The sequence below is a fragment of the Ursus arctos genome, unplaced genomic scaffold (genome assembly GCF_023065955.2).
Source record: "Ursus arctos isolate Adak ecotype North America unplaced genomic scaffold, UrsArc2.0 scaffold_33, whole genome shotgun sequence".
NCBI lineage: Eukaryota > Metazoa > Chordata > Mammalia > Carnivora > Ursidae > Ursus > Ursus arctos.
In genome coordinates this window covers 23310080-23323659 of record NW_026623019.1, presented here as the reverse complement: position 1 = coordinate 23323659, position 13580 = coordinate 23310080, and the positions used below count along the sequence as shown (strand labels likewise).

The following is a 13580-nucleotide window of genomic DNA, read 5'->3' as shown; positions in this document are numbered from 1 at the left end:
ACCAGATCTCCATTTTCTGGGTACCAACCACGTATACACACGGCCAACGAAGTACCACACTCTTCGCACAGTTTTCGGATGGACGGATAAATGGATAGATGGAAGCATGACCCCTCAAATGAACAAAGAAACAATGGAATACACAGCGTCCTTTTTCTCCACGCGCTTCAAAGCCATCCACTCAGAATTAATATTCTACTTGCAAAGAATAGTCAGCAAAGCTGCTCCCAGCTGACTTCTCCACACAGCACACAAATGTTGCCCAGCTCACCAGAGACCTCAACAGCATACTATATAAAATCTGGGTAGTGATAATCCTCCCAGACGCTCTACCACACCAAGGCAATTAGAATAATTAATAGCAAGTAGAATTCATTGATTGGAAAGTAAATTACCACAATTGGGTATCTGCAGGTTTGCCAGGGGAATATTCTTGCTGCTTTCATTTAGGCAGTACAAATCCTGAGTTTCTGGGCTGGATTTAGTCTCCTGAAGAGTCTTGATCCACATAATGTCACAGGAGCATGTAAATGGATTGCCCACCAGGATCCTATACAGAACAAAAAAGAAACCTGATCAGGGTTCTCTTTTCCAGTGTTAACGACCCTAGTGTTTACAGAGCGCTGCAACATTACGAATTCTTTCTGGCCAGCGATCTTCGGAAGTCATACCCACCTTTATAGTTCACAACACTTATTCATTCATTTACCTAATACTTACTGATCTGCTAGGTGCAAACACCAGCGTGGACTCCAAAGGATACAAAGTGATGCAAGACCTTTCAGAATCATAGGGACACAAGACAGGAACAGACAGAACTATAATAGAGGCTAGAAAAGGATGTCTCATCGGATGGGGAAAAATCAAATTTATCACAGCCATTATACAGCAATTAAGATCTTCAGTGAAGATGCCAATGGTTAAGTTGTCAGGAACGCTAACATACTTATCTCTGACCAGGCTAGAGATTCGAGTGTTATCATTTAATAAGCTCAAACCACAGTGGAGAGCAGAGCGACCTCCTGTGACTTTCCAATGAGACTGTAAATACAAAGTTGAGGCTGAAATGTGAGGACCAGTAAGGTGGCACTCCCAGCTTTCTGCACGAGCCGACCACAGTTCAGCGGGACGGATGCAAGAAACTTGTTGGAGTAAATGTGAATGAGAGAGCTGGAAGGGAACCCTGAGACCTCCTACACACACACACACACACACACACACACACACACACACACCGAAGCTCAGGGCTTCTGAGAGCAAGGGCAAGTGAGCTCCAGATGGAGCCACTCAGCCCACTGCAGGAGGGTCTGCAAAGAGAAAGCCACCCGTCAGCCAAGCTGCCTGGACCCCCGTGGCCTGTGACTGGTAACGGAGGAAGTAGTCAAGAGGAAAATAAAAACCACAAGAAAAAAAAAATCTTTAAATGCTTATTTATAATACTCAGTGGCCTATTTAAGATGAATTCCATTTATGGTAATGAGCCTTTAAATGAGGCCATTTACAATCGTTACATAGGCTCTGCCTGGCATTAACCACAATACTTAAGATTTCCTTGAGGACAGGACCTGGGCTTTGCAACATCATTTACTCCTGTGGTTTTCTGGTTGGGTTCGAAGAATCTCAGGGATCCCTGGAGACTCTTCCAGGATTCTCTTTGGGGAAAATGTGGTCATGGCAGCCTCGTTTAATTTGCGTCTGCTTGATCGCCTCCAAGTATCCTTCCAACACCGAAACAGAATGCGATGCTACTGTATACAGACTATAAGCAGAAGAGATCCACAGTGCTTCCACCCCAACGAATGCAAGCGGTTTCCTGGCCTTCTAAGTACATGAAAAAGTAAATCTCTCAAAAAGAAGGCACGACTGAACGCACAGAAGGGATAAAGAAGCGGAGGCTCTTCGGCTGTAACTACAGCAATGAGCACACCACACCGGCAGACCGCTGGCTCCTCTCTTCAGTTCATGGGCAAAACCCTGCCCCAATGATTGCGACAGCACCCGGCATGCCTCGCTTGGGCTTCTAGCTCTCCGCTAGACAGCAGGATCCTGAAACACAGACAGTGTCCTCCTTACGTCCCCACCGCCCGGTGCATGAGGCTGATTCGCAACCGGGCACACCATCACCATTGGCTGAGGGACTTGAATAAATCTGCTGTCGGGAGAACACGGAGGCCTGTGGATCTGGAGTCAGAACTCTGATTCCTGACCCGTCAAGAAAATGTTCCGCCATGGTGCTCCAAAGGTTCACACTGGGCATCTCTCGCTCTGTGTCATATCTTCCTTAAATTTTACATGTCCGCTCCTGGGGTGGAAAGCTTACCACTTCGAGCCCGGGGAGCTTAGTGTATGGTCCAAAATACTGCCCATCGCCGACACTCGGCACCGGGCGACCCTCGTTACAACCTCCTGACTCGTCTCTCTGCCGATGGCATCTTCTCATCTGCACGTTTTCCTCGTGAGCAGGGGTGGACCCCTCCCACTCAGGCGCTATATACAGTGTGAGCAAAAGCTACAGCCTGGTATTCAAAGGCCTTGTCCATCTGGGCCTCCCGCTGACACACAGAGCCTCTTGGGGTTCTTCGGGCAACTTACCCGTAGGAACGTCAACAGTTTCTATTTGCTTCATGGTGCTAGTGCAAGAACTGAGCACACCTGAAAACGCTGGCTATTAGTCATGAACACCTGGCCATCTTTTTCCTATCATTTTGCAGCAAAGGAAATTAGAGCATAAGGATAAATGCTGAATGCAGTGGCAGACCTAGAAGGAAATCTCACAAGGATGGGCAGGGAGGGAGAAGGACCACCTCTCCTCCAACGATCACCAAGCACCAACGGGCAGCCAGGAGTTCTGTCCATGGCTATTTCCTCCTTGACTGGCTCTGCTTTCCACTAGGGTCTGGACATCACAGGGACCACACTGATGCTATGAGACATGTCGCCCTTATAACACAAAGCACCCCCCCATCCTTTTCTGCTTTCCCTCCTTTAGAAAACAAATCTTTACATAAAAACAACACTTGAACTCATCCTAAATGATACCTCACTGTTGAGATTTCTGAGTTTTGGTTACTGAATCATATTTTTATGAAGGACTAAAAAACCAAGTGGCCAAAACCTGAGAAATCATTTTTTAAGAATTTTGATATAAAAATAGATCTGCACATCACTCATTAAAAAAAATACTTAATTACTCTTTCCTCTGAAACTGTTTCCCCAAATGCCACACAATAATCATTACTTACAGCTCAGACAAATCAAGGTGACGAAAGTGTTTCCTAGACAAGCTCGTCAGTTTATTTCGGGTAAAATTGCTGAAAGAAACCAAAAACATTAAATGTGAATTAAGAATGTGACATCTCAAGAAGAAAGTATGCAAATAGAGATTTTTTTTCTAAATATAATTTTATTTGATCATGGTTCATGCTTTCCTTCGACCGTAATCTCTTTCTTCCATCTGGAATGACAACTTAGTTTTTCCTGCCTCTCCTGTAATTCTTGTTCATAGGGGAAGGGGAGGGGTGGGCATAATTTCCAAAATATCTATTTTTAATCTCTTGCTTACCCAAGAGTTCATTTTTCATATGCTGATTCAGACCCAAATTATATACCTCCTAGAGATCTCTGACCTCCAAACAATAGGAAGAATTAATTTAATCTAATTTAAATCATAAAACTCACTAGAGAAAAAGACACTTTGAAACTAAACAGCATTATGAATATTTTGAAATTACATGACACATAAAACTCTGAATATAAACTGAATTTAACACATCCTTATAGGAAAAAATACACACAGTGATGGACAACTCTGCTGGCATTTTTTATATACGACTTCTAAGTAACCAGATAATTCCATGATGGGGACAAGAACAACAAAATATCAGAAAACAAGGAATATGTCAGATTTCATCTGAAACTATGCTAACAACATATCATTTTAAGATCTGGACCAACCAGTGGCTTTGGGGCACCTGGGCAGCTCAGCCAGTTAAGCAGCTGCTTTCGGCTCAGGCCATGATCTCAGGGTCCTGGGATCGAGTCCTGCTCTGAGCTCCCTGCTCAGCGGGGTGTCTGCTTCTCCTTCTCCCTCTGCCCCTCCCCCTGCTCATGCTCTCTCTCTCTGTCAAGGAAATAAAATCTTCAAAAAAAAAAAAAAAAAGACGTGGACCAACCAGATGGTGAAAAGCCAATGAAACCAAGTCATCTTTGAGATTAAAAAAATACTGACGAATCTCCTGACGTGTTGCAAATACTTAGTTTTACTCAGTGGGCAGGAGTTTCCGTGTCTGATGAGTTGGAAAATTCAGAGTCGTAATCCCAGCAGCCGACTTGTTCCGTGAACGTGTTTACTGGTTGAATTTGTTCAAAATGTGTCCAGGGCTTGGGCCTCCAGACATGTGTTTAATAACTAGCAGGAATGTAAAACAAACATCAACTTCGACCAAAACAGCCGAGCCCTCAACAAACTGCAATGAGCCTCTCAGGATCTGTTTCCTGCCGGCGAAAGCACGTGCTGGGCGGAGAGGGAAGGACCGGACACCTGAAGGTGACAGGAGTCCCAGCTCCTTCCCCGAGGCTAGTCTGCTGTGTCGGCCCAACAGAGTCATGGGTTGCTCCGGCAGCCCGCTACGGCTGACCCGTCACCCTTGGAGAGGGGTCCAGCCCGGGGGCCAATGCATGAGCCGAGGCTGGTCACGTGATGAATACAGAGTCTGTTGCTCCGGCCCCTGATTCGAGAGTGTGTGTCCTCACCCCGCCTCCTTCTGTATGGAGCGCTCCACTCACCCAAACCCCCACCTACACAAGGGCTCCCTCTTCCTTCCATGCTTACTTCCTCTGTCTACACTGAGCGTAAAGTGCTCACCCACATGAAAAAATAATCCACCGGGAAGTTGTAAAATGTGCCCACATACGTCTTTTCTCTTTTCTTTGGGAACGTGAATTAAGGATGAGTTTCACTGGAGTATCACACATGGGAAAGTCAGTCCGCCTGTGTTCTCCAGGCATCTTCAGAAAGCCCACCCTCTGAAGGAAACGCACACAAAACCACGACTCTTCCTCCCGAGAAGAACCAGGAGACAGGGTGCGAAAAAAGCGGACACTCCGGTCAAGGTCTCGGTCAGCGACGAAGCCCCAGGCCGGCACCTGCAGCAGCTGGCCCTGTCGGGCTGCCAGCCGCACAGCCCAGAGTGGGGTCACACGCCAAAGAACAAGATGAGTGTTATGCACCATACTTATTATCGGGGCCAAAAGCCAAAAAAGAGGAGGAGGGGAGGAAGAAAAATCAACAACCGCCTTACTGTTTGATGACAGAACTTTGCAAAGGAACTAATTAGCACCTCTGCAAAGCCCCTGGAAAATACAACACTGGCTTTTCTCACAACCCCCGGGTTCTCAGATGCCAGGGAGGAATTAAAGGCACCAAGAAATAAACTCAGTGACCAGTCACCATGTGATACTGAGTATGCCCAGGGCACAGAGAGGGGCGGTGAGGCTGGATCCGATCCGAATCTCCCTAAAACCCCAAGTGAAATAGATTGCTCTTGTGCACATTGTTACACTGCTGGGGAGATGCAGAGATAATCAGAATACCCCTGCAATAAAGACAAACAGCTTCTAATGCACATTCTTTGTCTGCTCCCTGGTATCCACAGTGTTAATATCCGAGGTAACTGCAGAAAATGAGGACAAACAAGCCAGTGCCCGAGGCCCCCGTCTCTAGCAGAGGTTGGGACTCAGGTCTGCAAAGGCAGGCACCTGATTTGCTCCCTCCTCCCTCCCTGCCATTCTCAAAGCCAACCACTTAATTCAATTTAATTCTGGTGATTCGGAGCCTCTCTCATCCATGAACACTGTATATGAAGCTTACTGGCATTACTGACTGCCTGAATACTGTCTAACTTCATTCTGTCTTAATATTTGATCATGCCTACAAATGTCGATAGAGTTTTTGCAGCTTGACCAAGGACTTGGCTTCCCGGCTACTGCCTTTTAAAGAAACTATATAAGATATGTCCATCTCTTTGGTTTTCCACTCTCAAATGACACCTCTTTGGGAGACAGGGATAGATAGTTGGTTTTATGTAAGGTGTTTACAGCACATAGAACGCCATTAAAATTATTCTACCATATATCACCCTGAAAAGATACACCAGGTGCCTTTGGTTTTCCTACAAATGGCATGCAACAGGCAGGAAGGGAAAGTATTAAGAGGTAGAGTAAGCCCTCTTATGAATAAGTCCCCTTATAAATAAGTAGGTTTATTACTAAAACTACAATTAACCACAGCCCACTGTACAAATCACATCATTAGGGGAAGTGATGGGGTAAAATAGCCAATAAAATGGGATCGGGAGAGTAATTCAGGTATAATGTTAGCTGTAATGAAAATACCAGAACATAACCACTGAGGTCATTAATTACATTTAAGTGATGGCTTTAGAGCATTTTGACTTTTTTTTCTCTCTGACTCCTCTCTTGTTTATGGCCCTCAAGACCTACGCAGACATCAGATTTGTGCAGGCAAACCAAACATAGAAATTATGCCAAAAAAGCATTTAAATGAAATGTGTTCATCAAGTTCCGTGGAGTTTTATCACATTTTTGCTGAATGCTTTGTATCTTAATTCTACAGACATTATTTTTAAGTAGACTTCGTCATTAACAACACCTAAATAAAATACAAAGTCGCGAAACTGGCTTTAGGAAATTAAGATTTTTTCATAAAATCAACAAATCTCTGTAGATTGTCCAGGCGACCTGCTCCCAGAGAGTGATTTCTTTTATAACTGGCATGGAAATCAGCAGGGGAGCTGTTCTCCCCACGTAAAGAAAGAGGATAAATATTATAAGAAGGGCCAGTTCTCTAATTATACGGATGGCATAGATTTTATTTCCCGTGCTCTTATTGTAAGAGCTCGGCCAGGGTGGGCCCTGGAGTCATAACTCTGTCCCTTTCCATCTGTGGACCTGAGCAAATCCTAGAACTTCCTCGGTCTGATTTTATGTCCATGAAATGGGAACTAAAAAGATCTTCCCTACCAATTGCCAGAAAATTCCAGTGCGATAAGGTGGGGGAGGGTCCTACAGGTAAACTGTAGACAAGGAGACACAAAAACATCGTTACAGAGAATTTGCAAAGCGCCAAAAGGCCAGCGAATCCGGGCAACATGACTCCGCAGGGCATGGGGCACCCCAGTCTGAGCTGAGGGGCAGGTGATCCTCTGTTGAATGAGGAAACCTCTCGGCGGTGGGGCGCCTGGGTGGCTCAGTTGTTAAGCATCTGCCTTCGGCTCAGGTCATGATCCCAGGGTCCTGGGATCGAGCCCCGCGTCAGGCTCCCTGCTCAGTGGGAAGCCTGCTTCTCCCTCTCCCACTCCCCCTGCTTGTATCCTCTCTCTCGCTGTCTCTCTCCCTGTCAAATAAATAAACAAAATCTTTACAAAAAAAGAAAAAGAAACCTCTTGGGAAGGCCATACCTTGTGGACGACGGGCCATCATCTGACAGGACCTAGCAGTAAACACCCGGAGAGGTCCCACTGGCCATATTTCCAGCTGACTTCAGCTGACAAAGAATCAACATGACTTCGGTGCAAACACTTGCTATTTTATAACCGTTGGAACCTTTGGTGGGTCCCATGATTGATTTTTCTCCACTTTTATCAATCATGACAGACAGCTTTGAAAAAATGAACTTTCCAAAAGAGAATCTACGGGGGCAGGGGGAAGCGTTGGTAATTTTTAGTTCCCTAAAAAGGCCAAGGCCAAGTCAGTTTCTTTCAATTCCACTAGTTTGATGTCTTCCAGGGAACATGTCATGATTCCAAGGAAAAGAATCAAGGACCGTGTACGAGGACAGAGTTTTCACATCAGACTCTGCTGTTGGCCTATGGCTCCGTCCAAGATGGAAATGGCCCAGAAATCCATGAAAGGGAATACACAGGCTGTTCTAAGTACCCCTCTGAAGCTATTCAGAAATCAAAGCTAACACTTCTAAGCTATTGTCACATCTGTGCTAACTTTAAAAAAAAAGAAAAGAGATTGAGTCTTGGAAAAGAAGGAAAAGAGAGGGGGAAAATATTGAATACATTGGGTCCCAGGAAGCAAAAGAATCAACCTTTACTTACATGTGCTGTAAGTTGCTGTTTTTCAGAAATGCTTTATGAGCCACAAATTTTAATCCAGAATCCACGATTGTCCTAAGAAAACACATAATTGCACGTACATTAGAATGAACTGGTGAATGCTCGCTTGACTGTAACAGAGCATAAGAAAAAGTTCTGAGATAAGGTACGCCAGTCCTGAGTACTTACAGATTTTTCAGTCCTGCATAAGCTTCAACGTCATCTTCGTTGATGATTTCCAACCTTTTCTGATTGGCAATGTAGCTGCAAAAAGTGCAGAGAGTGAAAACCAGTCACTCAAAATGCAGACAGTACATGAAAGGAACGGGTAACTTCCATCCTACCTCGCCAGGGCGGCGAGCACTCCCCACCCACCCAAGCCCCACCTATTTTCTTAAAATACAGAAGAAGGAGGAAAACTGAATGTGACTGAGAAGAAACCATGATTGAGCAGGTTTCAAGGTCAATGACAGGTTTACCAGTTTCATTTTTTCTTAACCCTGCATAACTTCCAACTAACAAGTTCAGTCTACCTCCCCTTTTCAAAGTATCCCCTGTGTACAGAGGGGAAAATAACCTGGAAATGCATCAGCTACCTCTCAAAAGTGTTTCCTCCTTACGGTGACGGCCACAGGGATGGGGCATCATCACATGCAAGACAGATCACATCTTTCCCCACACGCCAGGACAACCAGTCCGTCCTTTTTACCTCCTGAAACACTGAAGCCAATTCTCCTCCCCTTTCTCTCCCTCCTCCACTCCCTTCCTTACTCCCCACTCCCTCTTTTCCTGGCCAGGATCTCCTTTTTCTGCCTCCGTCAGCCCTACTAGCAATATCTCCTTTCAGGAACCACATTCACAAAGCCCATGTGGTCCTAGTACACTCTCTGTAGGAACCCTCCTCTTCCCCATCCGCCAGACCCTCAAATACAGGAGGAAAGTGGTGACTGGCAGGACAGAGAATTCCATCCCCTTGGCCATGATCATTGGCTTAGAGATGTTCATGTGGCCTCAACCAGACCAATGAAAATTTTCCCTGAAATTGAATAGATAATACTGGGACAGACAGAGACTCTTTCCCTGGGATCCTAGTTGAAAGATTATATAGGCCCAGGGCCTCCATGAGAAATTTTTCTGCCACAGAGAAAGAGATTGTCTAACAATGAAGTCAGCACACAGAAGGAAAAAGAGATATGAGATATAATAAGAGAGAGGACCTGAAAAATGCCACTTGAGCCTTCGGATCCAGATATCTCTGAGGTTAGATGTCACTAACGGAAGTTTGATCTGAATTTCTGTCACTTCCAACCAATAAAATCCCTAGTAATACAAACACAAAGCTATTAAACCTACCACCACGGAATTTCCTTGTGCTACAGTTATTTGGCTAGCTGTCTATTCATTTTTCTTAGGTCATAACCTCTTTGAAGACAGCTGGAGCCTGTTCTATAATTCTTAATACACACCACAGCATCTAGCAAAGTACCTTGCACGAGGTAGGTATTCAAAGGATACAGCGTAGATAGATGGGTGGGAGGGTGGGTGGATGGATGGATGGACGGACACATGCATGGCTGGGCAGCAACTGGAGTTCCAAAGGCACTACAAGAAGTTGTGTCAGGATGGGTCTTCCCCTTTCTTTTTCAAAAAAAAATTAAGATATGTAACATATTCCAATTAAGACACTGAAAACAAATACGTAGCCCTGCTCTTACCGCCATGAGTTAAAATGAAAAACAGTAACCAATGGGGGAGAAGATATCGCATCAGTAGCTATATCCATAGCATCCCTTCTTCTACACGATCCAGGAAAGGAAAAACAGATGTCAAGATATATGGTAAGAGTTGGGGCGCCCATTTTTAGAAAATAAATTTTAGAAATAAAGTAAAATAAGGAAATGCTCTGAGAGAGCAAAATCACCCAAAGGAAAATAATTTTCAAAGGATCCACATAAATATTGTTCTCTGTTTCATAAAAAAGCAACCTCCAAGATAGAAGGAGGCATCTTCTGCTGAAAGATCTTGGTTCTCCCTGATATCCAGGGCCTGGCACTTAATAGTGCCCTGCTCTCCTTCTATAAGACTGGAAGGAAACACTTTTAAGACTCTAACTTAATACTCAAACAATTTTCAACATTAAGATTATTTTATGAAATATTTCTAAATCATCACACTTTTGATTAAATTATTCCACTAACATTTTCAAAAGAGACTATAGTGACCTCCCTCTTCTAAATTATCTCCCAATAAGAACTTCATTCCAGAGACCCCCTAAATATTAATGCCTTTTTCATGTAATTGGCAGCAAGCAAAGGGCAGATAGCATGGGCAAGGTTTCCTTTGCAGTCATAGCCAGGACTTCCAGAGAAGCCTGTTCTTGCCTTATACCTGTGCTATCGTGGTGTTTGTCGCTGTTCCGAAATCACTTAAAGAGTTTTTCAGCTCTCTTGGTGAGATCATCACTGTATCCTCCATGCTTATGGCAGGGACCTGATATCAACAAGTACTTAATCAACATCTGTGGCATAAAGCATTTATCTTTAACTTTTCTTTTAGTTATTGATGGCCTTTGTTTTTTTATTTCATTTTTCATCAGATTTTTAATTGATAAACTCCCCCAGTTGTAGTCAATAAAATACAATGAGCTAACATAATTAGAATGGAGGACATAGAAGAAAAAAAAAGGGGGAGAGATATCAACAGAGCCAGGAATTAGGTTCAAAATAAATATGCTTGTTAGTAAAGGGTCAACAAGTTTAATTCTAAGCTTTCCAGTCACCGACACCCTAGAAAAAAAGGAAAAGGAGATAAATTTCATCGGTAGTACATTGGCAATGTTCACGAGATGAAAATATGTCAGATGTTAAGCAAAGCATAACAGTTCTTGGATCTAAGATCAGACAGGAGATTTTGCTGAAAATCATCAAAGGAACCATGTGAAATTACGAAAAATGGTCACTAGAGAATACTTTCCCAATGTGGAGGCAAGAATGACCTGGATGAATCATGAATGTTTCTCCTAGTCAAAATGGAAAAAACAACAGAAGAGATTAATTAAAAAGCGGGTAAGTGCCCTCCAGATGCCAAGAACTGCCCTTCATAAGTTACCATCAGCAGACATACCCACAATGTAGCTGCTGGCTATAAACTGCCCATCGATTCTCCCCCCACCCCCAAGAAACTTCCCTGAGCTACAATGAAGTGAGGAATCACAGGGTAAGGATGGAAACCAGTACAGGTAATAACAGACGATTCATAGAAGGAAACCTCAGTGACCAAGAAACAGATGAAAAACTGCTCACCCCACAAGAAATCTGAAGTGCAAATTAAAACAAGAACATACCACTCCTCTCCCACTAGATGGATAACATGTTTAAAGTCTGACAATATAAAGCATCTCCAAGGATGTGGGGGATTTCTCTTATATTGTTGGAGGGACTGTAAATTGGTACAATCACCTTGAGGAGCAGTTTATCCTGGAAAATGACACATCAGCACACTTCACAACCCAGTAATCCCATTTCCGGGTATTTACCTGAAATTCTTACACATGCACACACGAGACATATACAAGAACATTCACTGTAATACAGTCAGAATTCGAAGTCAGAAACAACCCAAGTGTCCATCGATTAAGAAATAGAGGGGGTGCCTGGCTGGCTCAGTTGGAAGAGCATGCAACTCTTGATCTCAGCGTCGTGAGTTCAAGCCCCTCCATGGGTGTAGATTCGTTAAATAAATAAACATATCTTAAAAAAAAAAAAAAAGAAAAAGAAAACAGCCAGAGGGGAGGTGGGAGGAGGATGAGGGAAATAGGTGATGGGGATGAAGGAGTTCACCTGTCCTGATAAGCATGGGTGAGGTATGGAAATGTTCAACCACTATGTTGTACACTTGAAATTAATATTACGCTGTATGTTAACTATACAGGAATTAGTTTTTTTTAATTGTAAAAAGAAACAGAAAAATATAAGGTTTAAAGTTGAATTGAACCGGATCTTTGTATTTGAGTAGGAAGAGATCTTCGCAATAAGTGAGAAGGCTATATAAATAAAATTGCATGCTGATATGTACATATGATACATAACAATTTATGTGAACTTTAAAAAACACAGAGAAAACAACACCGCATAAAGCTCACAGTCAAGGATATTTGTAAAACATAAAAAAGAAGACTGTAGGAAGGCCACCTGGGGAAAGAAGGATGGGTCTGGGGTAAAGAAACTTTAACTATTTATCTTATTAAACTAGAAAACTATTTCTCTTATTAAAAGAGAAAAAACTTGTAACAAAAAAAAAAGACAAAACGCTAGCATGGCAGTTCCGAATGTGAGTACATGAAGTAATTTTATGTTGCTGTGTTTTTTCTAAATTTTTAAACTTTGGAAGAAAAAAGAAAGAAGTAGGGGAGAGAAGAAGGAAGGGAGGGAGGGAGAGAGGAATGGAAAAAAGAGAGAAAGTCGCAGAAGCGATGTGACTGCAGGGAGGCTGGACCACAGGGCTTCGGGGTTAGGGGGTCACATACCCCTGGGCTCAAGTTCTTGGTTCCCTGGACCACCGAAAAGACAGTCTGAAAGCCTTCTGCTCCGGGCCCCAGAGCCCTGGACCCCGGAGCCCTGGACAGGATCCAGCAGATTAAGGAGCATGTTGGGTTGCCCCCTACTGGTGATTTCCACGTGCCTCCTCCGCAGGATATTGGCAACACCGGGCCTGGAGCCGTCAGCTGCAGACTGCCAACCCAGGGTTAGGGAGGAGAGAGAAAGTGGAGGCCAGGGCACACAGCGGGAAGATGCACCCCCAGGCCAGGCTTCTCCATCACTCCGGTCAAAGTGTCGCGAAACTCTGAGGGCTCTTGACTGAGTCAAACTTGGCTTAACAAAGCACATCTCCAAGAAGGGTTTTGTTCCCCTAGAAGCAGTGGGAAAGCTCAGCCTTTTGGCACAAGCTTTCCTCAGGAGCTTTCTCCCCATGACCCCTAACTCCTCTGACCTATGCCCAGGGTTCTGGAAAGCTTAGGCCCCAGGTGTTTTAAGGCACAAGACTTCCGCCCAGAGCCCATGTCCCAGCACCTGTCTGATAAGGAATCTCGTGGGAAATTCAGGAGCGCTTTGGTTCTTCACAGAAAACTAAGCGTCCGCCGCCCTAATCTGCAGACCCTGCCTCCATTCTCTTTTAGGCAAGTCAGCAGCCTTCAAATGGTGACACACAGACATAGTGGGTTTGGATTTCTTTACTTTAGTAATCCTGAAGAATTTCTCCATTTACTTCCTCGGCCTCCCAGCCCCTGTGGCCCACCCCTCCATCAGTGATCTGTCTAGAATCACTGTGGCCTCCCACCCTCTTGTTTTGCCCAAATATGCCTTCCTTCTTTCTCGACTCTACATACAGGACCACATATTATGAGGGCTGTTTTAATTGTTGCTTTTCGCTTTTGCTACATCCCAGAATCACTGCCTA

General features: G+C 44.1%; 1 protein-coding gene across 4 annotated transcripts in view; it reads right to left on the bottom strand.

The window, feature by feature from the left end:
* NTRK2 (neurotrophic receptor tyrosine kinase 2) overlaps window positions 1-13580 on the bottom strand; it is a 319588-nt gene that overhangs the window by 283985 nt on the left and 22023 nt on the right. For all 4 annotated transcript variants that reach the window (XM_044391113.3, XM_044391114.3, XM_057305572.1 and 1 more), the window contains 4 exons: window positions 8313-8387; window positions 8127-8198; window positions 3243-3311; window positions 396-550 (listed from right to left, as the gene is read on the bottom strand). In XM_044391113.3, the coding sequence (XP_044247048.2) occupies window positions 396-550; window positions 3243-3311; window positions 8127-8198; window positions 8313-8387 (371 nt within the window). The remainder of the gene's footprint in view (window positions 1-395; window positions 551-3242; window positions 3312-8126; window positions 8199-8312; window positions 8388-13580) is intronic.